Source organism: Scyliorhinus canicula, chromosome 10 (genome assembly GCF_902713615.1).
Source record: "Scyliorhinus canicula chromosome 10, sScyCan1.1, whole genome shotgun sequence".
Lineage (NCBI taxonomy): Eukaryota > Metazoa > Chordata > Chondrichthyes > Carcharhiniformes > Scyliorhinidae > Scyliorhinus > Scyliorhinus canicula.
This window is the reverse complement of record NC_052155.1, coordinates 25696756-25722742: the sequence shown is the minus strand read 5'-3', so window position 1 is coordinate 25722742 and position 25987 is coordinate 25696756. Positions and strand designations below refer to the sequence as shown.

General features: G+C 47.3%; 1 protein-coding gene across 4 annotated transcripts in view; it reads left to right on the top strand.

Moving 5' to 3' along the window:
* LOC119972284 (protein argonaute-2) overlaps positions 1 to 25987 on the top strand; it is a 136498-nt gene that overhangs the window by 88944 nt on the left and 21567 nt on the right. For all 4 annotated transcript variants that reach the window (XM_038808732.1, XM_038808730.1, XM_038808731.1 and 1 more), the window contains 6 exons: positions 616 to 703; positions 1198 to 1345; positions 7725 to 7844; positions 17399 to 17521; positions 20389 to 20522; positions 22038 to 22222. In XM_038808732.1, coding sequence (XP_038664660.1) covers positions 616 to 703; positions 1198 to 1345; positions 7725 to 7844; positions 17399 to 17521; positions 20389 to 20522; positions 22038 to 22222 — 798 coding nt within the window. The remainder of the gene's footprint in view (positions 1 to 615; positions 704 to 1197; positions 1346 to 7724; positions 7845 to 17398; positions 17522 to 20388; positions 20523 to 22037; positions 22223 to 25987) is intronic.

Here is a 25987-nt window from a genome sequence, read left to right as displayed (position 1 = left end):
CCGGCGCCTGTTCGGGGAGGCTGTTACGGGAATCGAATCATGCTGCTGGCCTGCTTGGTCTGCTTTCAAAGCCAGCAATTTAGCCCAGTGTGCTAAACAGCCCCAAATACATGAGGGGAAAGAATTTTTAGGACTGTGGAAAAGTGTGGCCGGCCCTGATGGGCTGTATAGTGGGGAGGCAGTGACGTAGTAGTATTGTCGCTTGGCTAATAATCCAGAGACCCAGGGTAATGCTCTGGGGACCTGGGTTCGAATCCCGCCATGGCAGATGGTAAAATTTGAATTCTGCAATGAAAAATCTAATGATAGCCAGAGAGCCATTGTCGATTGTCTTAAAACCCCATCTGGTTCACTCATGCCAGTTAGGGAAGGAAATCTACCACCCGTACCCAGCCTGGCCTGTATGTGATTCCAGACCCCACAGCAAATGCCCCCTTGGCTGGACAGTAAATGCTGACCCAACCAGTGAGACAAGCATCCCGTCTGAATTTAAAAAAAATATAGTTGTGTACTGTTATGTTTTGTGATTCTGTGGTGTCCTTTCTATGTAATGAGAGCGGTGGAAATATTAATACTTGGCCTGGCCTATTAAAGACTGGATTTCATTCTCTGCAGGTCTCAAGGTGGAGATAACTCATTGTGGACAAATGAAGAGAAAATATAGAGTGTGCAATGTTACCAGAAGACCTGCAAGCCATCAAACGTAAGGCATTTATGTTTTAAAAAATATTTTGGAGATTGTATAGGTTGCGGCAAATTTGTGGAAATTTAATTAAACGCAAATAATCAGCATTTAGTGGATTTAAATGTTGGTCTGTTCGGCCGTTTGTAGGCATGAACATGTACACCTGAGAAATTGTAGAACTATACAGTTTTACTTGAATAAGAAAATTTGTTGAACTCAAATGCCTCATCCAATGTAAAAGTAAAATTGACCATCTTAGCTAATTGCTGGGTGTGTTATAATCTATTGTGTGATAAATTTAGAAATTTAAGAAAAAAATCTTGGCTGCATTAATTCCTAGAACCGTTTTAATTCAAAGATGACTTTTACTAAAAGTATTGTTTGTTAGTAGAATATTTTTTCTGACTCCTCGATTGGTATTTAAAAAAAAATGAAATGAGATTTATAGAATAAATGTTTATTGTCTGTAAGTAACACTTTGAATTTTGTTTTACCCTGTTGGATTTACATAGATTCCCACTTCAGCAAGAGAATGGACAGACTGTTGAATGCACTGTGGCACAATATTTCAAGGATAAGCACAAACTAAATCTTCGCTATCCTCATTTACCGTGTCTACAAGTTGGCCAGGAGCAAAAACACACGTATCTTCCTCTTGAGGCAAGTCAGTTTTGTTGTTTACAATGCCTAGCTTTTAAAAATGATTTTAAATAAAATGTATTGTAGCCCTTTTGCACCAAGTTTGTGGCCTTAAGATCTGCTGTTGTTCAACACCCAATTTTTCACGTTTTACTCCCTGTGTTGTCTCTGTTTTTATGAATGTTATCTTTGCCCACTTGATTTGACATTTCAAGCCATAATGGAGTACAACCTATTGCAAGTACACCCTGTCTGTCACTGGCTACAAAATGTTGGCAGAGAGCTTGTGAGCAGGAGTCTCAACTGATTTTCCTTCATCGCACTTGGTTGCCCCAGACTCCCCATCCAGTTTGAAGGTTCTTATTTAGTGCTGCTTATGTTGGGAACTGAATGGAAAGACATCAGCCTCCATTTTCTTCATCTGGCTGTACAAATACTCCAGCTTTCTTGAACTTAAACAGTACAGACCTTGGGTGAAGTTCGAGGCGCAGTAACATTAATTTCCTATGTTGGGTTTATCTTTTTCTTTCTGAGATCTTGAATATTTGCAATAAATACCAGTATTCTATGGTGATCGAGAAAATAATTTCTCGTAACAATGGCCTGTATTTTCCTGGCTCCCCTGCATTGATTTTGGGGGGCGGGGGGGGGGGGGGGGGGGGGGGGGGGGGGGGGGATTCCTTTCTGAAGTTCCAAGGTAAGTTTTATGTGACAATTGTCCCGAAGCACTAACTTTCCTCGGATCATTGCGCTGCTTTGCGAACTGCTCCACAAAGTGATTTAAATTGCAAAGAATGCGCGTCCTCCTTCGCTGTACTTTCATGAAGGCCTGCCTTCAACTTGAGCTCTTGCCCCTCAAAGGGGAAAGCAGCTTATGGTCATCTGGGCCTATGTCGACTTTACCTTCACTTCTTTTACACTCATTGCTGTAGCTGGAGATGCTCTGTGCTGCTTGAATCTCACCCTGCCTCAGTCAGGACGGGCGAGACAGGCACTTCAAATGTTTAGCACATGTACTTCGGTACAGAGTGGCAACCCGTCACTGATTGCCACTCTGAGGAAGCTATGACCTATGACACAAGTGTTAGTGAGAAGCTGAAGGAAATTAGTATTAGTAGAGAAATAGTTTTGAGGAAATTAATGGGATTGATGGTGGATAAATCTCCAGGCCCTGATAATCTTCGTCCCAGAATACTTAAAGAAGTGGCACTAGAAATAATAGATATATTGGTGGTAATTTTCTAAAATTCTTTGGACTCTGGAATGGTTCCTACAAATTGGAGGGTAGCAAATATAACTCAGTTATTCAAAAAGGGAAGTAGACCAGTCAGCCTAACGTCGGTTGTAGGGAAGTTGCTGGAGTCCATTATCAAGGATTGCATAGCACAGCATTTGGAAAGCAGTGGTATAATCAGACAAAGTCAGCATGGATTTATGAAAGGAAAATCATGCTTGACAAATCTTAACAAATGTAACTAGTAGAGTTGACAAACAATAACCGGTGGATGTGGTTTATTTAGACTTTTAGAAAGCTTTCGACAAGGTTTCACAGAGCAGATTACTACGTAAAATTAAAGCACATGGGACTGCGGGTAGTGTCTTGAGATGGTTAGGAAGCTGTTTGGCAGACAGGAAGCAAACATTTGGAATAAATGGATCTTTTTCCGATTGCTAGGCAGTGACTAGTGGGGTACCATAGGGATCTGTGCTAGGACCCCAATTGTTTACGTTATATATTAATAATTTGGATGAGGGAATTAAATGTATTATCTCCAAATTTGCAGATGATACAAAGTTGGGTGGGAGGCTGAGCTGTGGGGAAATGCAGAGATGCTTTGTGGGATTTGGGCAGGCTGAGTGAATGGGCATATGTATGGCAAATGCAGTGTAACATGGATAAATGTGAGGTTATCCACTTTGGTAGCAAAAATAACAAGAAGATTATTATTTGAATGGGTGTGAATTGAGAGAGGTGGATACTCAGCGAGACCTTGGTGTCCTTGTGCATCAGTCAAAGAATCATAGAATCTACAGCACGGAGACAGGCCCTTTGACCCAAGCTGGTCCATGCCAATCAAAAAGGCCATCTAAGCTGACCCTATTTGCCTGCATTTGGCCCATGTCCCTCTAAACCTTTCCTATCCATGTATCTGTCCAAATACCTTTTAAATGTTGTCAATGTCTCTGCCTCAACCATTTCCTCCGGTGGCTCATTCCACATATGTAGCATCCTCTGTGTAAAGGAAGTTGCTCCTCGGGTTCCCATTAATTATATCCCCTCTTAACTTAAAGTCAAGTCAATCACACCATTTAAAGGAGAATTATATATCCACTCAACAAGATTAACTAGTTTATAGATACTGAAGGACACAAAGGAACAGGGAACTAATATTATAGTCGATAGCCCGAATAAGATTTAATGGGGAAGTGAGAGCAACACTGGCGGAGTGGGCTGAAATTTATGCAAAACTAACCTCTCAAACTGAATTTGGTACTTTAAATTTAAAAAAATTAGTGGAATTTAAAAGAGTGAGGGGGGATCTCCTAGAAACTTATAAAATCCTAACAGGATTAGACAGGGTAGATTTAGAAAGAATGTTCCCAATGGTGGGGGAGTCCAGAACTGTGGGTCATGGTTTGAGGATAAGGAGTAAACTTTTTAGGACTGAGGTGAGGAGAAATTTCTTCACCCAGAGAGTGATGAAACTGTGGAATTCATTACCACAGAAAGTTGTTGAGGCCAAAACGTTGTGTAATTTCAAGAAGGAATTTGATATAGCTCTTGGGGCTAAAGGGACCAGGGATATTTGGGGGAGAAGGCAGGATCAGGGTTATTGAACTTGATCAGCCATTGTAATGAATGGCGGAGCAGGCTCGAAGGGCCGAATGGCCTCCTCCTGCTTATTTTTTCTATGTATGTTTCTATGTATGATGTCAGTATACACTCCTCTGTAAAGTTTCATGCAGTTTTCAAAAAAAAGTTATTTGTTGCAAAGAAGAAAATAGTTGCTGTTAACAGGAATTTCTTTTAAAAAAAAAACAAAAATAATTTTTATTGAAAAATGTTGAATTTATACAACAACATCAAACCATACTAAAATACCAACGATAACAGTAATGACAACAATCATGAACCTTCGCCCCTCCTCAATGAACAACCCAACATATTAACAACAACTTAAGTTAACACAATGTTAAGTTCCATAACCGTAGCGAAAAAATATAGAAACTATAATAAGGAACACCCCCCCCCCCCCGCCCCCCGCCCGGGTTGCTGCTGCTATTGACCAAGATACCTATCTTTGAGGCAGGAAGTCCAGAAAAGGCTGCTCCGTTTATAGAACCCTTGTACTGATCCTCTCAGGGCAAATTTGACCCTTTCCAACTTTATAAATCCCGCCATGTCATTGACCCAGGTCTCCACACTTGGGGGCCTCGCATCCTTCCACTGCAGCAAGGTCCTCCGCCAGGTTACTAGGGACGCAAAGGCCAGGACACCGGCCTCTTTCGCCTCCTGCACTCCCGGCTCCACCGCAACTCCGAAAATCGTGAATCCCCACCCTGGTTTGACCCTGGATCCAACCACCCTCGACACCGTCCCCGCCACCCCCATCCAGAATTCTTCCAGTGCCGGGCATGCCCAGAACATATAGTCATTATTCACTGGACTCCCCGAACACCTGGTGCACCTGTCCTCACCCCCAAAGAACCTACTCATCCTAGTCTCGGACATGTGGGCCCGATGCAGCACCTTGAATTGGATGAGACTAAGCCTTGCACATGAAGAGGAAGAGTTGACTCTCTCCAAGGCATCCGCCCAAGTCCCGTCCTCTATCTGCTCCCCAAGTTCCTCCTCCCATTTAGCCTTCAGCTCCTCCACTGACGACTCCTCCACCTCCTGCATTACCGTATAGATGTCAGACACCTTCCCCTCTCCGACCCACACCCCCGAAAGCACTCTGTCCATCGTCCCCCGCGAGGGCAGCAAAGAGAATCCCTCTACCTGTCGCCTAGCAAACGCGTTTACCTGCAAGTATCTGAACATGTTCCCTTGGAGAAGCCCAAATTTATCTTCCAGTTCCCCCAGGCCCGCAAACCTCCCGCCAATAAACAGGTCCCTCAATTTACTGATGCCCACCCTTTGCCACCCCCTAAATCCCCCATCCTTGTTCCCTGGGATGAACCGATGGTTGCCACCCAATGGAGCCTCCATCGAGCCCCCTGTTTCCCCCCGATGCCGTCTCCACTGTCCCCAGATTCTTAGGGTCGCCGTCACCACCGGGCTCGTGGTAAACCTCTAAGGGGAGAGCGGCAACAGCGCCGTTACCATGGCACCCAGGCTCGTACCTCTACATGATGCCATCTCCATTCTTTTCCACGCCGCCCCTCCACCCTCCATCACCCATTTACGCACCATTGACACATTAGGGGCTGGTTTAGCTCACTGGGCTAAATCGCTGGCTTTCAAAGCAGACCAAGCAGGCCAGCAGCATGGTTCGATTCCCGTACCAGCCTCCCCGGATAGGCACCGGAATGTGGCGACTAGGGGCTTTTCACAGTAACTTCATTGAAGCCTACTCGTGACAATAAGCGATTTTCATTTCATTTCATTTCATTGGCCGCCCAATAGTACCCCAAAAGGTTGGGCAGCGCCAACCCGTCTCTATCCCTCCCTCGCTCCAGGAAAACCCTCTTCACTCTCGGAGTCCCATGTGCCCACACAAAGCTCAAGATACTGCTAGTCACTCTCCTAAAGAAGGCCCTGGGGATAAAGATGGGCAGGCACTGAAAGAGGAACAAGAACCTCGGAAGCACCGTCATTTTGACGGACTGCACCCTCCCCACCAACGACAATGGCACCATGTCCCACCTCTTGAACTCCTCCTCCATCTGATCTACAAGTCTGGTGAAATTATGTTTGTGAAGAGTCCCCCAGTCCCTGGCCACCTGCACCCCTAGGTACCTAAAACTCTCCCCTGCCCGCCTAAGCGGGAGCCTACCAATTCCTTCCTCCTGGTCTCCAGGATGCACCACAAACACCTCACTCTTGCCTAAATTTAGTTTATAACCTGAAAAGGTCCCAAACTCCATCACCTAGCAGCTCCATCACCCCCGGCATCCCTCCCACCGGGTCCGCCACATACAGTAACAGGTCATTGGCATACAACTACACCCTATGTTCCTCCCCACCTCGCACCAAACCTCTCCACCTCTCTGAATCCCTCAACGCCATCGCCAGCGGCTCGATTGCCAATGTAAACAACAAGGGGGACAGGGGGCAACCCTGCCTGGTCCCTCGGTAAAGCCGGAAGTACTCCGACCTCCTCCCCTTCGTGGGCACGCACGCCATCGGGGCCTCATAAAGCAGCCTCACCCACCTAATAAACCCTTCACCAAATCCAAACCTCCCCAACACCTCCCATAAGTACCCCCACTCCACTCTATCGAAGGCCTTCTCCGCATCCAGCGCCACCACTATCTCTGCCTCCCCCTCAATCGCCGGCATCATGATGACATTCAACAATCTCTGCACGTTAACAGGAATTTCGATTGAAAGTTGCTTGTTATTTTTCCCACCGCTTTGTCTATTCCTGTTGCACTGTACAGTACTTTTATCCAATGGGAATTGTTGATCAGCTTTATTTTATGCAGCATTACTTAGAAAAAGAAGCATGATGTGAGGCCAAACTAGTTTGTGTGAATTATCCGCCACATGAGCATTATCCCTATTCACATGTGCCCAGACGCTTACCAAATCCCTTTGTTCCTCAAAACTATTTGTAAGTATTTACACGGTCCCTGCTTTAACTCCAGTAGTGTGTTTCACAGCCTTGCAGCCCCTAGTGTAAAAAAGGGCGATTTTCTATTGATTATTTATAGCTGATAGAAAAGTGATTCTAAAATATTTATTGACCATTTATGATCGAAACCATGTTGTTTTCTGGATGACTGAGAGAATTAAAGGTTATCTGTTTAAGGGAAAGCAAGTTATATAAAAATTAATGATGGGATGTCAACTCAAGTTGGTTTTCGATGCAATTTTTGGACATAAGTAGCACATTCAAACCTGAAAATGAGGGACAGGAATGCATTTCTGTTTGTGCCATTATTGTGTATGTGCTATACAGAACATGTACTCCTTGGTTAAGGTAGGGAGTCCATGAAAAATTAAGCCCAGAGGCCTTGGATATCACTGGATCCAGAAGTGTAAACCTCTAATGTTGAAAGTATAAATGAAAATACAGAAATGGAAAGTAGTTAATATCGGAAGTTGCCATTTTAAAAAGTTGTATCTTTCAACAATCAAGTTTTTCAATGTAAGCTTGCTTATTAATGTTGCACCAGGATCTTATGCTATCAAATTAATTGGGTGTCTTGATTTTAATTGATCTCATTCCAGGTGTGTAACATTGTAGCTGGGCAGAGATGTATAAAAAAGCTGACAGACAATCAAACCTCAACAATGATTAGAGCCACTGCCAGGTCTGCACCAGACAGACAAGATGAAATCAGTAAACTGGTGAGTAACTTGGGAACAGCGGTAAGCTGTTTAACCTCTTGAGCCTCTTCTGTCATTCAGTGTCTTGACTCCACTTGCCTTCCTTTACCCAATACCTTTGTCTAACATCGAGCAACCTCAGATTTAAAATTAATAATTGATCTAGCATCAATTGCAGTTCGCAGAAGAGAGTTCGGATTTTGCCGCTGTTGGTGTGATGGAGTTTCTTTTAATGTCGCTCCTGAAAGGCCCGGCTCTAATTTTCAGCCTATGCACCCTAATCCTTGACTGTTCAACTCGCAAATAGTTTCCCCAAATATCTGTTCCCCTTAATATCTTGAATACTTTGATCAAATCATCTCTAAGCCTTCTGAATTCCATGGTTTGCTTAATTTTTCTTTGCAGCATAGCCCTTGGGAGCCCAGGCATTATTCTAATTAATACTACCTGCACATCCTTCCTAAGACGTAGTGCCCAGAATTGCTCCTAATATCCTAAGTTAACCTGGTTTTGTATTTTTTGAAATATAATTTCCAACTTCTTGTATTCTATTCCTGTGGGCATAAAGGCCCGCTTTCAACCTTTTTGATTGCTTTGTAATAATCTTTTTATTGTCACAAGTAGGCATACATTAACACTGCAATGAAGTTACTGTGAAAAGCCCCGAGTCGCCACATTCCGACGCCTGTTCAGGTACACAGAGGGAGAATTCAGAATTTTCAGCTGGTACGGGAATTGAACCCGTGCTGCTGGCCTTGTTCTGCAGCACGAACTAGCTGTCTAGCCCACTGAGAATCCTACTCATGACACTTTAATAATCTTTGGACCTGGACCCTTAAGTCTCTTGACCTCCACCATTTCTAGATTTACACTATTTTCAGAGTACCTTTTTTTAGGTACAAGGTGGATGATCTCTCAACTGCCGACATTGAAATTAATTTGCCACAATTTTGCCCGCTAATTTAGCCCATCAATCTCTGTAATTTTGCACTTCTATTTCCACTGTTTGCAATTGTTGTGTGCTCTACAGTATATCCAGCTAATTAAAAAGTTGTTTTTTTTGGAACGTTCAGTTTTGTTTTTATATTTTAGTTTTTTTTTACTTCAGAACAATGTAGTGGAAGTTGCGATCATGGTCAATAGAATGATGAAGAATTAGTTGTTAATGTTGTACTAGGGGACTTCCGGTTGCGGCTATGCGGAGCTAAGTCGCACGTTCGGCAGCTCCCGCTAGGAACGGACTTTTGGACTCTTTTAGGGCCCCCCAACGGTACTTTTTCGACGTTTCCCGGTGCGGGAAGGAGTCAGCAACATTTCCCCAGCAGCGTATGGCTTGGACCAGGAGTGGGGCGAGTAAAAAAGTGGTAGTGAAGCCAAAGAAGGTGCAAGGGAAGAAGCACAAGATGGCGGAGGGCGGAGACCAGGCAGCATGGATGCAATGGGTGCAGGAGCAGCAGGAGGCTCTTCAGCGCAGCATCAGGGAGCTTAAAGCGGACCTGCTGGAGCCGATGAAGGCTTCAATTGATAAGCTGCTGGAGACCCAGACGGCCCAGGGGGTGGCGATCCGAGAGGTCCGGCAAGAGGTCTCCGAAAACGAGGACGAGATCTTGGGCCTTGCGGTGAAGATGGAGGCTCTCCATTAAAAAATGGCAGGAGATGGAGAACCGCTCGAGGCGGAAACATCTGCGGATCCTGGGCCTCCCGGAAGGGCTGGAGGGGTCGGACGTGGGGGCCTACATGGTCACCATGTTAAATTCGCTGATGGGAGCTGGGTCGTTTCAGGGGGCCCCTGGAGCTGGAGGGGGCCCACAGAGTATTGGCGAGGAGGCCCAAGCCTAATGAGCCGCCACGGGCGGTGCTGGTGTGGTTCCACCGGTTTGCTGCCTGGGAATGTGTGCTCAGGTGGGCCAAGAAGGAGCGGAGCAGAGGTGGGAGAACGCGGAGGTTCGGATCTACCAGGACTGGAGCGCGGAGGTGGCGAAGAAGAGGGCCAGGTACAACCGGACGAAGGCGGTGCTACACAGAAGGGGAGTGAAGTTCGGCATGCTGCAGCCGGCACGTCTGTGGGTCATCTACAAGGACCGACACTTCTACTTTGAGTCCCCGGAGGAGGCGTGGGCCTTTGTTCAGGCCGAAAAATTGGACTCAAACTGGAGGTTGGGTACGGGGGTTTGCGTGTAGGGGTGGTCAGGGATAGCTGTGTTACATTTACATTTTACCGGGGGGGGGGGGGGGTCGGGTCTCTGTTTATGTTTGGTTCTTTGTTGCTTTGACGGCGGGTTGGGCACTGTTTTTGCTTGGGTTTGTCGGACGGGCTCGGGGAGGGGAGTAGGCCTGCGGTGTGGGGGGCTGATGGCAGGGAGGGGGGGGGATGGGGCCCTGCAGGGGGGGGCTGCGTTGTGGGTGAGGGGACAGGGCCTGTAAAGGGAGCTGCGTCAGAGGAGGCGGGGTCGGACGGGTGGAAAGCGCGGGCTTTTTCCCAGGCTGAAGGGGGCGGGGCCAGAGCCGGGAAGCACGGGCTTTTTCCCGTGCTGAGAGCGGTAGGGGGAGGAGGAGAGCCTGCTGATGGGCAATGGGGAGGAGGGGAAGCCCCACGCTGGGACGGGTCGAAGGAGCGACGGGAGTAGCCGGGGTCAGCAGGAGTCGGCTGACTTACGCGAGTGCAATGCGGGGAGCAATGCAGCTAGGGGGGGGCTCCCAGCTGGGAAAGGGGGGTGGGGGAGGGTGGCGGGTACCGGGTTGCTGCTGTAATGGCCAAGAGGGAGCTGGAGCAGGTAGAGGGGGTCGGGATGTGGGTCTGCCGCCGTGGGGAACGGGCCGAGCGGGGGCGCGGGCACGAGGCGGGCTGAGGAAGGGTTATGGCTAGTCAGCGGTGGAGGGGGTAGGTAGCCCCCTGATCCGGCTGATAACCTGGAACGTATGGGGACTGAATGGGCCGGTCAAACTGGCCCGCGTGTTTGCGCACCTGAAGGGGCTGAAGGCAGATGTGGTCATGCTTCAGGAGACGCACCTGAAGGTGGCGGATCAGGTAAGATTGAGGAAGGGATGGGAAGGCCAGGTGTTTCATTCGGGGCTGGATGCAAAAAATCGGGGGGGCGGCGATCTTGGTGGGAAAGAGGGTGTCGTTCGAGGCGTCGAACATTGTGACAGACAGTGGCGGTACGTATGTGATGTTAAGTGGCAAGCTGCAGGGGGAGCGGGTGGTGCTGGTCAATGTATACGCCCCGAATTGGGACGATGCGGGTCTCATGCGGCGCATGTTGAGCCGGATCCCAGACTTGGAGACACGGTGCTGGATCCGGCACTGGATCGCTCCAGATCTAGGACGGGTAGGAGGCCGGCGGCGGCTAAGGTGCTGAGGGGGTTCATGGACCAGATGGGAGGGGTTGACCCATGGAGGTTTGCGAGACCGGGGGCCACGGAATTTTAATTCTTCTCCCACATTCATAAGGCCTACCCGGATTGATTTTTTTTGTTATGAGTAGGGCGCTGATTGCGAGAGTGGAGGATACTGAGTACTCGGCGATAGCCATTTCTGATCATGCCCCGCATTGGGTGGACCTCGAGCTGGGGGAAGAGAGGGACCAGCGCCTGCTTTGGCGCCTAGAGGTGGGGTTGCTGGCGGACGAGGAGGTGAGCGGGCGGGTACGAGGGTGTATTGAGAGGTACCTGGAGGCCAACGACAATGGGGAGGTCCGAGTGGGGGAGGCGCTGAAGACAGTGGTTAGGGGAGAGTTGATCTCCATTCGGGCCCACAGGGAGAGGAGAGAGGAGAGAGCAGAGAGAGAGGGAGAGGTTGGTGGGGGAGATGGTGAGGGTGGACATGAGGTACGCGGAGGTTCCGGAGGAGGAATTGCTTAGGGAGCGGCGTAGCCTCCAGTCCGAATTCGACCTGTTGACCACCAGGAAGGCGGAGGTGCAGTGGAGGAAGGCACAGAATATGGTGTACGAATATGGGGAAAAGGCGAGCCGGATGCTGGCGCACCAGCTTCAGAAGCGAGATGCAGCCAGGGAGATCGGTGGAGTTAAGGATAGGGGAGGGAACGTGGTGCGAAGTGGGGTGGGTATCAATGGGGTCTTCAGGGACTTCTACGAGGGACTGTATTGGTCCGAACCCCCACTGGAGGAGGGAGGGATGGGTCGTTTTCTGGACCGGCTGAGATTCCCGAGGGTGGAGGAGGGGCAGGTGGCGGGATTGGGGGCGCCGGTTGGGTTGGAGGAATTGCTCAAAAGATTAGGGAGCATGCAGCCGGGGAAGACGCCGGGCCGGATGGGTTCCCGGTCGAATTCTATAAGACGTATGCGGACCTGCTGGGCCCTCTGTTGGTTAGGACGTTCAATGAGGCAAGGGAAGGAGGGGCTTTGCCTCCGACGATGTCTTGGGCGCTGATTTCCTTGATCTTTAAGCGGGACAAGGATCCCCTGCAGTGTGGGTCATACAGTCCGATCTCACTCTTAAATGTAGACGCCAAGTTGTTGGCAAAGATTTTAGCCACGAGGATAAAGGACTGTGTGCCGCAGGTTATTCACGAGGATCAGACGGGGTTCGTTAAAGGGAGGCAGTTGAATACTAATATACAGAGGCTCTTGAATGTTATAATGATGCCGGCCGGTAGAAGGGGAGGCGGAGATAGTGGCGGCGATGGATGCGGAGAAGGCCTTCGATAGGGTAGAGTGGGGGTACTTGTGGGAGGTGCTGAAAAGGTTCGGGTTTGGGGAGGGGTTTGTCAGGTGGGTGAGGCTGCCATATGAGGCCCCGGTGGCGAGTGTGGCCACGAATAAGAGGAGGTCGGAGTATTTTCGGCTACACCGAGGGACGAGGCAGGGGTGTCCCCTGTCCCCCCTGCTCTTTGCGCTGGCGATTGAACCCCTGGCCATGGCGTTGAGGGAGTAGAGGGCTGGTGCGAGATGGGGAGGAACACCGAGTGCCGCTCTATGCGGATGACTTGTATGTGGCGGACCCGGTGGGGTGGGGATGCCGGAGGTGATGAGGATTCTCGGAGTTTGGGGGTTGTTCAGGGTACAAGCTCAACATGGGGAAGAGCGAGCTGTTCGTTGTTCACCCAGGGGACCAGGAGGTGGGGGGGGAATGGTGAGCTCCCACTAAAAAGGGCGGAGAGGAGCTTCAGGTACTTGGGGGTCCAGGTGGCTAGGCGCTGGGGGGGCCTTGCATTAGCTTAACCTCACGAGGCTGGTGGAGCAAATGGAGGAGGAGTTTAAGAGGAGGGACATGCTGCCGCTGTCTTTGGCAGGTAGGGTGCAGTCAGTCAAGATGACGGTGCTCCCAAGATTTCTGTTCCTGTTCCAGTGCCTCCCCATCCTTATCCAGAAGGCCTTCTTCAGGCGGGTTAATAGGAGCATTACGGGGTTTGTGTGGGCGCAGGGGACCCCGAGGGTGAGAAGGGTGTTCCTGGAGCGAAGTAGGGGGGGGGGGGGGGGCTGGCGCTGCCCAACCTCTGTGGGTATTACTGGGCTGCCAACGCGGCGATGGTGCACAAGTGGGTGATGGAGGGGGAAGGGGCAGCATGGAAGAGGATGGAGATGGCGTCCTGTGTGGGCACAAGCCTGGAGGCACTGGTGACGGCGCCGCTGCCGCTCCCTCCAACGAGGTATACCACAAGCCCGGTGGTGGTGGCTACCCTCAAAATTTGAGGGCAATGGAGACGGCACAGGGGGGAGGTGGGGGCCTCGGTGGGGTCCCAGATACGGGGGAACCACCGGTTTGTCCCGGGGAGAATTGACGGCGGGTTCCTGAGTTGGCACAGGGCAGGTATCAGGAGGATGGGGGACCTGTTTGTGGATGGGAAGTTCGTGAGCCTGGGTGAGCTGGAGGAGAAGTTCGGGCTCCCTCCGGGAACACCTTCAGGTATATGCGGGTAAGGGCGTTTGTCAGGCGGCAAGTGGCGGAGTTCCCACTGTTGCCGCCGCGCGGGGTCCAGGACAGGGTGCTCTCGGGGGTGTGGGTTGGAGAGGGGAGGATCTCTGCAACGTACCAGCTGATGCAGGAGGAGGACGAGGCGTCGGTGGAGGAGCTGAATGGTAAGTGGGAGGTGGAGCTGGGTGAGGAGATCGAGGAGGGGACGTGGGCGGACGCCCTAGGGAGGGTGAACTCCTCTTCGTGTGCGAGGCTCAGCCTCATGCAATTTAAGGTGCTACATAGTGCTCACATGACCGGGACAAGGATGAGCTGGTTTTTTGGGAGTGAGGACAAGTGCATTAGATGCTCAGGGAGCCCAGCAAATCATACCCATATGTTCTGGGCATGCCCAGCATTGGAGGACTTTTGGAAGGGCGTAGCGAGGACGGTGTCGAGGGTGGTGGGATCCAGGGTCAGGCCGGGCTGGGGGCTCGCAATATTTCGGGTTGCAGAGGAACCGGGAGTGCAGGAAGTGAAAGAGGTTGGGATTCTGGCCTTTGCGTCCCTGGTAGCCCAGCGGAGGATTCTTCTTCAGTGGAAGGATGCGAGGCCCCCAAGTGTGGAGGCCTGGATCAATGACATGGCGCGGTTTATTAAATTGGAGAGGGTGAAATTTGCCCTAAGGGGATCGGTGCAGGGGTTCTTTAGGAGGTGGCAACCATTCCTAGATTTCCTGGCAGAACGGTAGAAAAAGGCCAGCAGCAGCAACCCGGGGGGGGGGGGGGAGGGTTTGTTTCTTTGTGTTGGTTTGAAGGGGCATGTATATTTGTTTAATGTTGATGATGGGTGTTAATTTATTTCTTTTTTGTATATATGGGGGGGGGTTGTTTCCTCTTTTTGTATTTTGTTATTGATATTTTGTGAAGATTTGAATAAAAATTATTTTAAAAAGAATAATATTGTACTAGAATCCCTGTAGTGCAGAAGGAGGCCCATCGATTGTTCTGAAGTCAAAAAGAACGCTAAAATGTAAAAACAATGGAACTCGATCACTATTGTAAAGTATACACAGTGTGGTCCCTTTCGAACAATCATTTCGATCAGAAAAATATATACTGCGCTTCCAAAAAACCATGATGCCATAAAGAGAAAAATTGAAATGATTCCATCAGAACAGGCGGTGGCATAGTGGTATTGTTGCTGCACTAGTAATCCAGAGAACCAGGATAATGATCTGGTGCACAAAAACAGAAAATACTGGACAATCTCAGCAGGTCTGACAGAATCTGTGGAGAGAAAAGGGAGCTAACGCTTCGAGTTTGGATGACTCTTTGTCAAAGCTGATCAAAGCTTTGTCAAAATGATCTGGGGACCCGGGTTCGAATTTTTTAAAATATAAAATATCTGGAAATAAAGGTCTAATGATGACCATGAAACCATTGTCAGTTGCCGTAATTGGGGCGTCACGGTGGCACAGTTGTTAGCATTGCTGCCTCAGTGCCAGGGGCAGGGGTTTGATTTTGACCATGAGTGACTGTGTGGATTTGCACATTCTCCTCATGTCTGTGTGGATTTCCTCCGAGAGCTCTGGTTCTCTCCCACAGTCAAAGATGTGGAGGTTAGGTGGATTGGCCATGTTGAATTGCCCCTTCGGGTGGGCTTGCAGGAATAGGATGGAGGATTGGGCTTAGCTGGTGTGGTCGTTCAAAGGGTTGGTGCAGTCTCGATGGGCTGAATGGCCTCCTCCTTCAGGTGGCACAGTGGTTAGCACTGCTGCCTCACAGCGTCTGGGACCCGGGTTCAATTCCAACCTTGGGTCACTGGCTGTGTGGAGTTTGTGCGCTCTCCCAGTGTCTGCGTGGATTTCCTCCGGGTGCTCCGGTTTCCACTCAGTCCAAAGATATGTGGGTTAGATGGATTAGCCATGATAAAATTCCCCTTTGGTGTCTCAGGATGTGCAGATTAGGTTATTGTGTAACGGGAAGAGGGTGGAGTGGACATGGGTGGACTGCTCTTTAAAAGGGGTGTTGCAGAACTGATGGCCAAATGGCCTCCTTCTGCACTATAGGGATTCTCGTACAACGTATTATCTAATTATTCAACTTTCTACTGATCATGATTGCAATTTCCACTACATTGGGAAAGAAGGCAACATAATTAAAGACCCCTTCCACCCAGGTTATTCTCTCTTCCAACCTCTTCCATCAGGCAGGAGATAAAAAAGTCTGAGAACACACTAACAGATTCAAAATCAGCTTCTTCCCCGCTGTTACCCGACTCCTAAACAACCCTCTTATGGACTGATCTGATCTCTTCACATATCTTCTCCACTTAGTATTACACTCCTGTATGATCACCCGATGTGTCTATGTTATGCATTTACGTTTGCCCTATGTTATTTTCTTTTTTTAAAATGTATTTTATTGCAAACGTATCAAAACAGGTTACAGCGAACAAACACCCTGGGAAAAATGCTTCCCTACAATCAACTATACAGTCTGTACAGATTTTCCCTCTTTTTCACCCCCCTCTCCCCCGTGACGAACAGCCCCTCAAACATAGTCATAAACATCCTCCACCTTTCCTCAAATCCCCCCTGAAGGGCCCCTTAACTCATATTTTATCTTCTCTAATCACAGGAAGTCATACAGGTCACCTAACCAAGCCGCTACCCTGGTGGCAATGCCGCCACTCCAGCAAAATTCGCCGCCGTGCAGTCAGAGAGGCGAAGGCCAAGACATGGCCTTCCTCCTCTCCATGAGCTCTGGTTTCCCTGAGACTTCAAATATCGCCACCAAAGGGTCCGGATCCTCCACCTCCTCAACTATCCTGGCTAAGACTGCGAACACTGCTGCCCAGAATCTTCCTAACTTTTCGCAACCCCAAAACATGAGTGTGATTCGCTGGCCCCCGCCCACACCTCTCACACTCATCTGGTTTAGGGGCTGGTTTAGCACAGTGGGCTAAGACAGCTGGCTTGTAATGCAGAACAAGACCAGCAGCGCGGGTTCAATTCCCGTTCCAGCCTCCCCGAACAGGCGCCGGAATGTGGCGACTAGGGGCTTTTCACAGTAACTTCATTGAAGCCTACTTGTGACAATAAGCGATTATTATATTATTATCTGCTACCCTCTGAAATAACCCACTCATTCTTACCAGAGTCATATGAACCCTGTGCACCACCTTAACCTGTATCAGGCTCATCCTTGCACATGAGGAGGTCCCGTGTACCCTACGCAGTGCCTCACTCCATGCCCCCCAATTGATCTCTATTCCCAACTCCGTTTCCCATTTCTCCTTGATCTTCACCACCCGCTCGCCTCCCTGCTCCCCCAGCCACTTATATATATCCCCAATTCTTCCCTCCCCTTCCACATCTGGGAGCAGCAGTCGCTCCAGCAGGGTGTATCCCAGCAACCCCTCCAGACCTTTCGCGCAAAATCCCTAACCTGCAGGTGCCTGAACTCACCCCCCCCACGGCAGCTCTACCCTCTCCCTTCGCTCCTCCAGACTGGCGAACCCTTCCTTCAAATACAAATCCCTCACCTTGCCTTATGTTTTGCTTCATGTATGCAGTGATCTGTCTGGACTGTACGCAGAACAATACTTTTCACTGTACCTCGGTACACGTGACAATAACCAAATCCAATCAAATAAGTTATGTTTCGGTATGTAGGCACATACTTCAGTTAATTCAAATGAGCCTTTTTCCTTTCAGATGAAAAGTGCGAGTTTTAATGCTGACCCATATGTTCGGGAATTTGGAATAGGAGTGAGAGATGACATGACGGATGTACCAGGTCGTGTTCTTCAGGCACCTTCCTTGTTATACGGTGGTCGGGTAAGGGCTCTTGTTTTGCAAAATGGGCAACTGTTTGCCAACTGTTTGGAGCTTTAGTGTATATATATATACAACTTTAAATCCTCAATTTTACTTATTCAGGACAATCTTGAGGCATCAACCCAACCTTGATGCAGTCAATGTAGTGCTGAAGTGTATTCCATGAAGGTACCAGTTTTTTTGTTGTAAAACTGACTACCTTCAGTTACCTTGTTAACTCATTTCCTGGAGTCCTTTTCCTCCATTCTTTCTCGCATCTTCCCTCAAATGTTGTGAAGCACCTTGGTTGCTTTACTGGGATAAAAGTTCTATGTATCTGGATGTTGTACATCATAAAAAAACAGAAAGTACTGGATATATTCATGTCAGGCAGCACTGACGGAGTGAAACAAAGTTAACATTAACTTTTCTCCACAGGTATTGCTTGACCTGAATATTTCTAGTTTTGTTTCAGATTTGCATTTGCAGTATTTTCCTTTGTATTACAGAATATTAAATGTATTGCTTAATACTGCCTTCCAATGAAACTCATCGTCGCTATGTAGAGGATCTGTTTTCTTCATCTCCTGATGTGGAGTGTCTGTAGAATGGAGCAATCCCGATCAGTTTTGTCAGAGCTTTGCCGGAGAGAAATCTATCTGGATTTGTGAGACAAAGATCCTGTCTTACTGAATAGAATCTTTTGAGGAAAGGACGATCGGTGAAGATAGTGCAGTGGATATTAATTACATAGATTTCAGTAAGGCATTAGCCAAGGTCTCAAATGGCAGACTGGTCAGAAAAGTGAGATCTTATAGGATACAGGGGTAAGTGGCAGGTTGTATCCAAAATTGGCTCAGTGGCAGGAAGCAGAGGGTAATGATTGATGGGTGTTTTTGCGAATAGAAAACAGTTTCCAGTGGTATTTCACAGAACTCTGTTGGGGATCTTACTGTTTGTTGTGTATATTAATGATTTAGGCATATGTGGGGACATGATTGGAAATTTGCAGATGACACAAAAATTGGCCATGTAGCTGATAGTGAAGTGGATAGCTGTCGATTAGGGAATTACATCAATCGTTTGGTTGAGTGGGTGGAAAAGTAGCAAATGGAATTCAGTCAGGAAAAGTATTTGCGGAGGACAGTAAAAGCAAGGGAATACTCAATAGACAGGGAGATAGTGAGAGGAGTTGAGGAAGTGAGACACCTGGGAGTCCACGTCCACAGGTCCTGGAAGGTGGCAGGACGGGTGAACAAGGTGGTTGAGAAAATATATGGAATGCTTTCCTTTATTGGGTGAGGTATTGATTACAAAAGCAGGGATATAATGTATAAAATGCAGGTTAGGCCACAGCTGGAATTTTGTGTACAGTTCTGGTCAGCACATTCCAGGAAGGAGATAATTGCTCTGGAGCAAGTGCAGAGGATATTTACAAGAATGTCACCAGGGATTGAAAAATGCAACAATGAGGAGAGTTTGGATAGCCTAGGGTTGTTTTCCTTAGAACAGAGAAGGCTAAGGGGTGACCTTATTGAGGTGTATCAAAATTGAGGGGCCTCGAAAGGAAAAACATGTTCTCTCTAGCTGAGGGATCAATTACTAGGGGCATAGATTTCAGGTGATTAGTAGAAGGATTAAAGGAGGCAGCATGGTAGCACATTAGTTAGCACTGCTGCCTCACAGTGCCAGGGACCCAGGTTCAATTCCAGCCTGGGTGACTGTGTGTGGAACATAGAACATAGAACAGTACAGCACAGAACAGGCCCTTCGGCCCTCGATGTTGCGCCGAGCCATGATCACCCTACTCAAACCCACGTATCCACCCTATACCCGTAACCCAACAACCCCCCCCCCCCCCCAAACCTTACTTTTTAGGACACTACGGGCAATTTAGCATGGCCAATCCACCTAACCCGCACATCTTTGGACTGTGGGAGGAAACCGGAGCACCCGGAGGAAACCCACGCACACACGGGGAGGACGTGCAGACTCCGCACTGACAGTGACCCAGCCGGGAATCGAACCTGGGACCCTGGAGCTGTGAAGCATTTATGCTAACCACCATGCTACCGTGCTGCCCACTTTCTCCCTGTATCCGCAAGGATTTCCTCCCACAGTCCAAAGATGTGCAGGTTAGGTGGATTGGCCATGCTAGATTACCCCTTAGTATTCAGGAATGTGTGAGGGGATTCAGGGATAGGGCGGGAGCCTGGTTAGGGTGCTCTTTTGGAGGGTCGGTGCAGGCTGGGTGGGCCGAATGGGTCTTTCTGCACTGTAGGATTCTGTGAGGAAAACATTTTTACCCAGAGGGTGGGGGGTGTCTGGAATTCACTTCCTAAATTGGTGGTTCAGGCTGAAATGCATAACTTATTTTAAAGGTGCCTGGATCTACATCCAAAGTGTTGTAAGATGCAAGGCTACAGACCTGGTGCTGGAAAATGGGATTAGCTTTTTCTCTCTTTTTGGCCAGACACGATGGGCTAAATGGCACCATAAACGTTCTATGGTTCTAAGTAAGCTACAGTTAAGTGAATTCCTAAACTGGAAACTTAATGGTTTATAACACTAAATTACTGAAACAAAGGTTACATTTGAAGTCACAGATTAAAAAGTTAGCAGCTGTGACAATTTTGGAGAAAATGCTGTCTGTGTGCAGTATGTAATAAGTTTTATTTCAAAGATGTATAACACTTGTACAGATTAGTGTTTTTTAATTGAAATGATCCGCCTGTGTTTGGAAGTTTTTAGTTTAAAGATTTGGAAAATAAATGACAGTCATCAGCACTATGAAATTAAAGCACACCATTCTAGTTTGCTGATAACTGGTGCAGTTTGTGACATTAAAATACTCCTGCTCTCATGTTACTTTTTACTTTCTGTTGCAGAACAAGACCATTGCTACACCAATTCAGGGTGTGTGGGATATGCGGGGTAAACAGTTCCATACAGGCATTGAGGTCAAAGTCTGGGCAATTGCATGTTTTGCTCCACAGAGACAGTGCAGGGAAGACACACTCAAGTAAGCAATATACTTTATCCTCTGTACCCATAACTTGTACACAGGAAATGTGATAAATGTGCAATGCAAGCACAGTGATGCAAATATTTTTCCCTGAGATTACAGAACTTTAGTACTTGTGGAGATCCAAAATGGTATGTCTGAGTGGAAGAAGCATGCACTAAATATTATAATGTTTTGAAACGTATTTTAAAATTTTTTTTGAGGAATACTTTATCTAGTGATTGGCTAAACCATAGCTAAACTGAGACCGACCCTGGTTTGATTCTCAATCTGTGCTGAGCTAGTTCATCGCAGCTAGCGTACTGTAAGGGGAGCTACAATTAATGTTGCACCTTGGGTTAGGTGGGAAAACTCAGCAAGAAATGTTTTTACTAGGGCGTCACAGTGGCACAGTGGATATCACTGCTGCCTCACGGTGCCGAGGTCCCAGGTTCGATCCCGGCTCTGGGTCACTGTCCGTGTGGAGTTTGCACATTCTCCTCGTGTTGCGTGGGTTTCACCCCACAACCCAAAGATGTGCATGGTAGGTGGATTGGCCACGCTAAATTGCCCCTTAATTGGAAAAAATTAATTGGGTACTCTAAATTTATTTTTAAAAAAAGAAATGTTATTCCTAACCCATGTTACCAGACTCCTAAATTACCCTCTTATGAACAGACCTGATTAATACTACACTCATGTATGCTTTACCCAATGCCAGTGTCTATGTATTTGCATTGTGGACCTTGTGTTGCCCTTTTATGTATTTTCTTTTTATTTTATTTTCATGTACTAAATGATCTGAGCTGCTTGCAGAAAAATACTTTTCACTGCATCTCAATACATGTGACAATAAACAAATCCAAATCCATAAGTGTGCGCTGATGTTAGACAAAGGCACATCTAACACTGCTCTGAGATACTAAAGAATCTCATAACAAGGATTTGGTGCCTTAAGAATAAGCAAATGTGATAAGATACTTTTTTCCCCTCTTGAATCACTGTCTCTCCCCCTTTTCTCCTCCCCCACACTGTCCAGAAAAGTAAAATTTTCACATTCTAAGTATGAAGTATGGGCAGCACGGTAGCACAAGTGATTAGCACTGTGGCTTCACAGCTCCAGGGTCCCAAGTTTGATTCCCTGCTGGGTCACTGTCTGTGTGGAGTCTGCATGTTCTGCGTGGGTTTCCTCCGGATGCTCCGGTTTCCTCCCACAGTCCAAAGACGTGCAGGTTAGGTGGATTGGCCATGATAAATTGCCCTTAATTACCAAAAAAGGTTGGATGGGGATATTGGGTTCTGGGGGTAGGGTGGAAGTGAGGGCTTAAGTGGGTCGGTGCAGACTTGATGGGCCGAATAGCCTCGTTCTGCACTGTACTACGAATTGCAAGCATTAATTCAAAGAACTAAAAATAAATAGTTATAATTGCAAACCCTTTCTATTCTACCCCTCCCGATCAGATGGTGTACTACTAGCTTTTAAAAAATAGTTGCAAAAACCTTTTAATAATCAACTATGTTGCTTCTTTTCAGAGCATTCACAGACCAGTTAAGGAAAATATCCAGGGATGCGGGGATGCCTATACAAGGCCAACCTTGTTTTTGTAAATATGCACAAGGTGCAGACAGTGTGGAACCAATGTTCAGGCACTTGAAGAATACCTATGCAGGACTTCAATTAGTGGTGGTTGTGCTTCCTGGAAAAACTCCAGTTTATGGTCAGTACATTTAGGGTTTCAGTGTTTGCCATTTCTAAACAGCTAAAATTTTGCTAGTTAAATGCATTGAAAATATTTCTTAATGTAACGATCAGGATATTAGCAGCAATGCACTGTGTGCATTTTTTTTGGATAAGTTGTCTAATCGCATAAGCAGATGAAACATGATTTCCAGATACATGATTAGATGCCTTATTTATTTTCCACCAAAAGTGCCAGGGCATTGGGGATGGGTCCTTTGCTCTTTTTTTTTGCAGTGCCAGGTCACGTGAGAAAGCACATCCAACACTGGTCTGAGATACTAAAGGATCTCGTAACAAGAATTTGGTGCCTCAAGGAGAAAATAGGATTTCAGTTAAAAGCCTCATTTGGAAGACAGCACCTCTAAAAGTATAGCACTTACTTAGTGTTGCATTTTATCCTCAGTCTGTGGTGTGGACCTAAACCACCAGAGAATGTGAATGCTCCCCACTAAACCACGGCTCGCGCATCTTGGGACCCTTGGGACAGTGGGTACGGATTTTAAACACACTTGTGCATAACATTACTCTGCATCCAGAGATGCAGACAATATCTGATATGGAGGATGGTGATTGCACTGGATTGCTGAGGTAAAGAACGTTTCTGTTCCCCAGCAATAGCATTCCTCATGATCGGTTCTTGGGACACCGCTTCAGGATAAAGGATGTTTTTTATTATTTATTGATATGAGCGTCGCTGGCTGGGCCAGCATTTATTGGCCATCCCTGAACCATTTCAGAGTCAAATCACATTGATGGTGACCTGGAGTTAGTTCTTTAAAGGCAGTTTAGGAACCAGGTGTGTTTTTACGACGATTGACAATGGTTTCATGGTCCATCATTGATTAAAGATTTTAAAAAATTGAGTGTACCCAATTCTTTTTTCCAATTAAGGGGCAATTTTAGCGTAGCCAATTCACCTACCCTGCACATCTTTTTGAGTTGTGGGGCGAGACCCACGCAGTCAGGGGAGAATGTACAAACTCCAATCGTTAAACTTTTATTTCCAATTTTTTTATTGAATTCTCCCATAGTGGGATTTGAACCCGGGTCTGTGGAGCTGGGTTTGTGGATTACTACTCCAGAGATAATACAACTGTGCTACTGCCTCCCCTAGGATTGCCCCTTATGGAGCTCCCCAGGGATCTGCAGTGGAATCTCAGCATTTCACCGTTTATAATCAATGGCTCAGCTGAAGGAATAGAGAATTGTACATTTGTCAGCTGACAATAGTTTAGGAGTTGTTAAGTTGTGCAGTTGACAGCTGGAGGTTGCAGAGGAACGTTTGGCAGAATGTGAATGGGAAAAACTGGTGCACAAGAGTTGTGTGTGAAGTGTGATATCATCTAATTTGAATCTTAAGATAATAGAATTTTTTTTACTAGTTGTAGGTAAGCAAAGGTACTTTGGTTTTCATACAGTATTTAAATCACTAGAAACTAGTGCACTGGTGGAAAATGTTATCAAAAAGATTCATTAAATATTTCAATACAAAGGGACAGAAATTATGCTTCAGTTGTAAGGGGCCTTAGTCAGATTCTATCTGGAGTATTATGTTAGTTTTGGACAGCACTCCAAGAATATATTGGCCGTTTGTTGGTAGTGGTGGGAATGGAGATGCCGTGCAGTTTCATCAGACTGTGACCGCTGGGACTTAAAGGGTTAGGTTATAAACCTATCTTCCCTTTGACTTAGAGGGTTGAAGGATGATGTAATTGCAGCGCTTAAATTTGGTACCATAGATGGAGAAACAATTTGCTGATGGGGAATTTGGAACAAGCCAGCACAACTGTAAAATCTGCACCATTCAGGAATTAAATCAGGAGGCACCTTTTGATGAAGGATAGTAGAAATCTGCAATTCTCTCAAAGGGTTGTAGTTGTTGAGTCCAATGAAATTTTCAAGACCGGTGTTGAGGTAGGCTATCCAGAAATGTGAATGAAATGCAGGTAAATGAAGTTTGGGTACAGATCAGCCTTGATAAAATTATTTCCAATTTTTATTGAATTCAAATTTCACTATCTGCCATAGTGGGATTTGAACCCAGGCCTCTGGAGCATTACCCTGGGTTTCTGGATACACCTATATCTCACTGTCTACATTAACCTAATATTGAATCAAAATTGAATTTGTAGCCATTGTGACAAATATCTAGTCCATGATTCATGTTAATATTTAAGAGGTAATGTTTAGTCTTTAAAAGATCAAAACGTAACTAGAAAATTGGATAATTGCAATAAAGCAGCATGAAGTTTCTTTCACTTAAAAGGTTGGGACCATGTTGTCTTGATGGGTTAACCGCTCGAAAGGTAAAGGCCATAAAACTGAGCTGGAGACGTGTCACGCAGTTCTCCGACCCCCACGCCGGCTGGGATAATCGCGGGAGTGCCGGGCGATTCCCGCCACGCCGCCCTGGCACCCGGACGCGATTCTTCCCCCCCCCCCCCCCCCCAAAAACGGTGTGCCGCATTTCACGACAGGCCGCTCGGAGAATCGGCACTCGCCGTTTCTAACGGCCGAGCGGCCTGCCCAATCCGACGGGTTCACGCCGGCGACAACCACACCTGGTCGCTGCCGGCGTGAACAGCGTGCGAACACTGCATGTGTGGCCTCGGGGAGGGGAGGGGGGGGGGGGGGGGGGGATCTAGCACCCGGGGGGGCGCTCAGTAGGGGTCTGGGGTCTGGCCCGTGATCGGTGCCCACCGATCGGCGGGCCTGCGTCTCTAAAGGACGCACTCTTTTCCTCTGCTTCCCTGTAAGATCAATCCTCCATGTCTTGCGGGGCGCCCGCGGGGAGGACGGCAACCGCGGGTGACATTATGTACATGCCGCCGCTTTGACGCGGCGGGCATAATTGACATGGCGCTGCTCCTAGCCCCCTGGGGGTGGGAGAATAGGGGGCGAGGAGCGGCCTCCGACCCCAGAGTGAAACACTCCGGCGTCGGCACTTAGTCTCCTGATGGGAGAATTCCGCCCGTGATATCTATACTGCTCGCAAAGTACAGTCTGTAGAAATGTTTTATTTTGAAAGTTGGAGCTACATTGGTTGACGAACATTCAGTGAGCCCTGAAAGGTGTCGTCATGGAGATGGATGGAGCTTAAGAAGGTTTTCTGGTTTTCAAACTATCTTTGTTTTGCATAGAAACCATAGTAATTAGAAGCAAGAATAGGCTCTCGGCTTTTTAGTAGAATCATCGAATTTACAGTGCAGATAGAGGCCAATCGGCCGACCGAATCTGCGCCGACCCTTGGAAAGAGCACCCTACTTAAGCCTACCCTATCCCAGTAACCCTACCTATCCTTTTTGACACCAAGGGGCAATTTAGCATGGCCAATCTACCTAACCTGCCCATCTTTGGAGGATAAATCTTTGAAAGTAAAGAGTTGAAATCCCGCATGAGGGAGATCGAATTTTAACAAACTTTTGTGACTCACAGTGGTCACTGACATTTGGGTGGGGTTGTTGAGGAATCAGTGGGAGTGACTTGGTTACATTTGCCGTTTAATATGCAGTATGGTGTGTTTGGTCACAGTTTGCCTGTTCATTTTTGCCTCATATTAATTCTGAATGTTAGAGTATAAGATAAATATAAATTAGTTTACTTTTCTGGCTTTGTATAGTAAAATTTATTTATTTGTTTGTTTAACACCGTGGAATCTTGTGGCTTTATTCTGTTAGTGGGTAACTGGAATTTCAAACTTTATCTGTTTAAACAAGAAGTTACTTGTCCCCATCTGGATCTT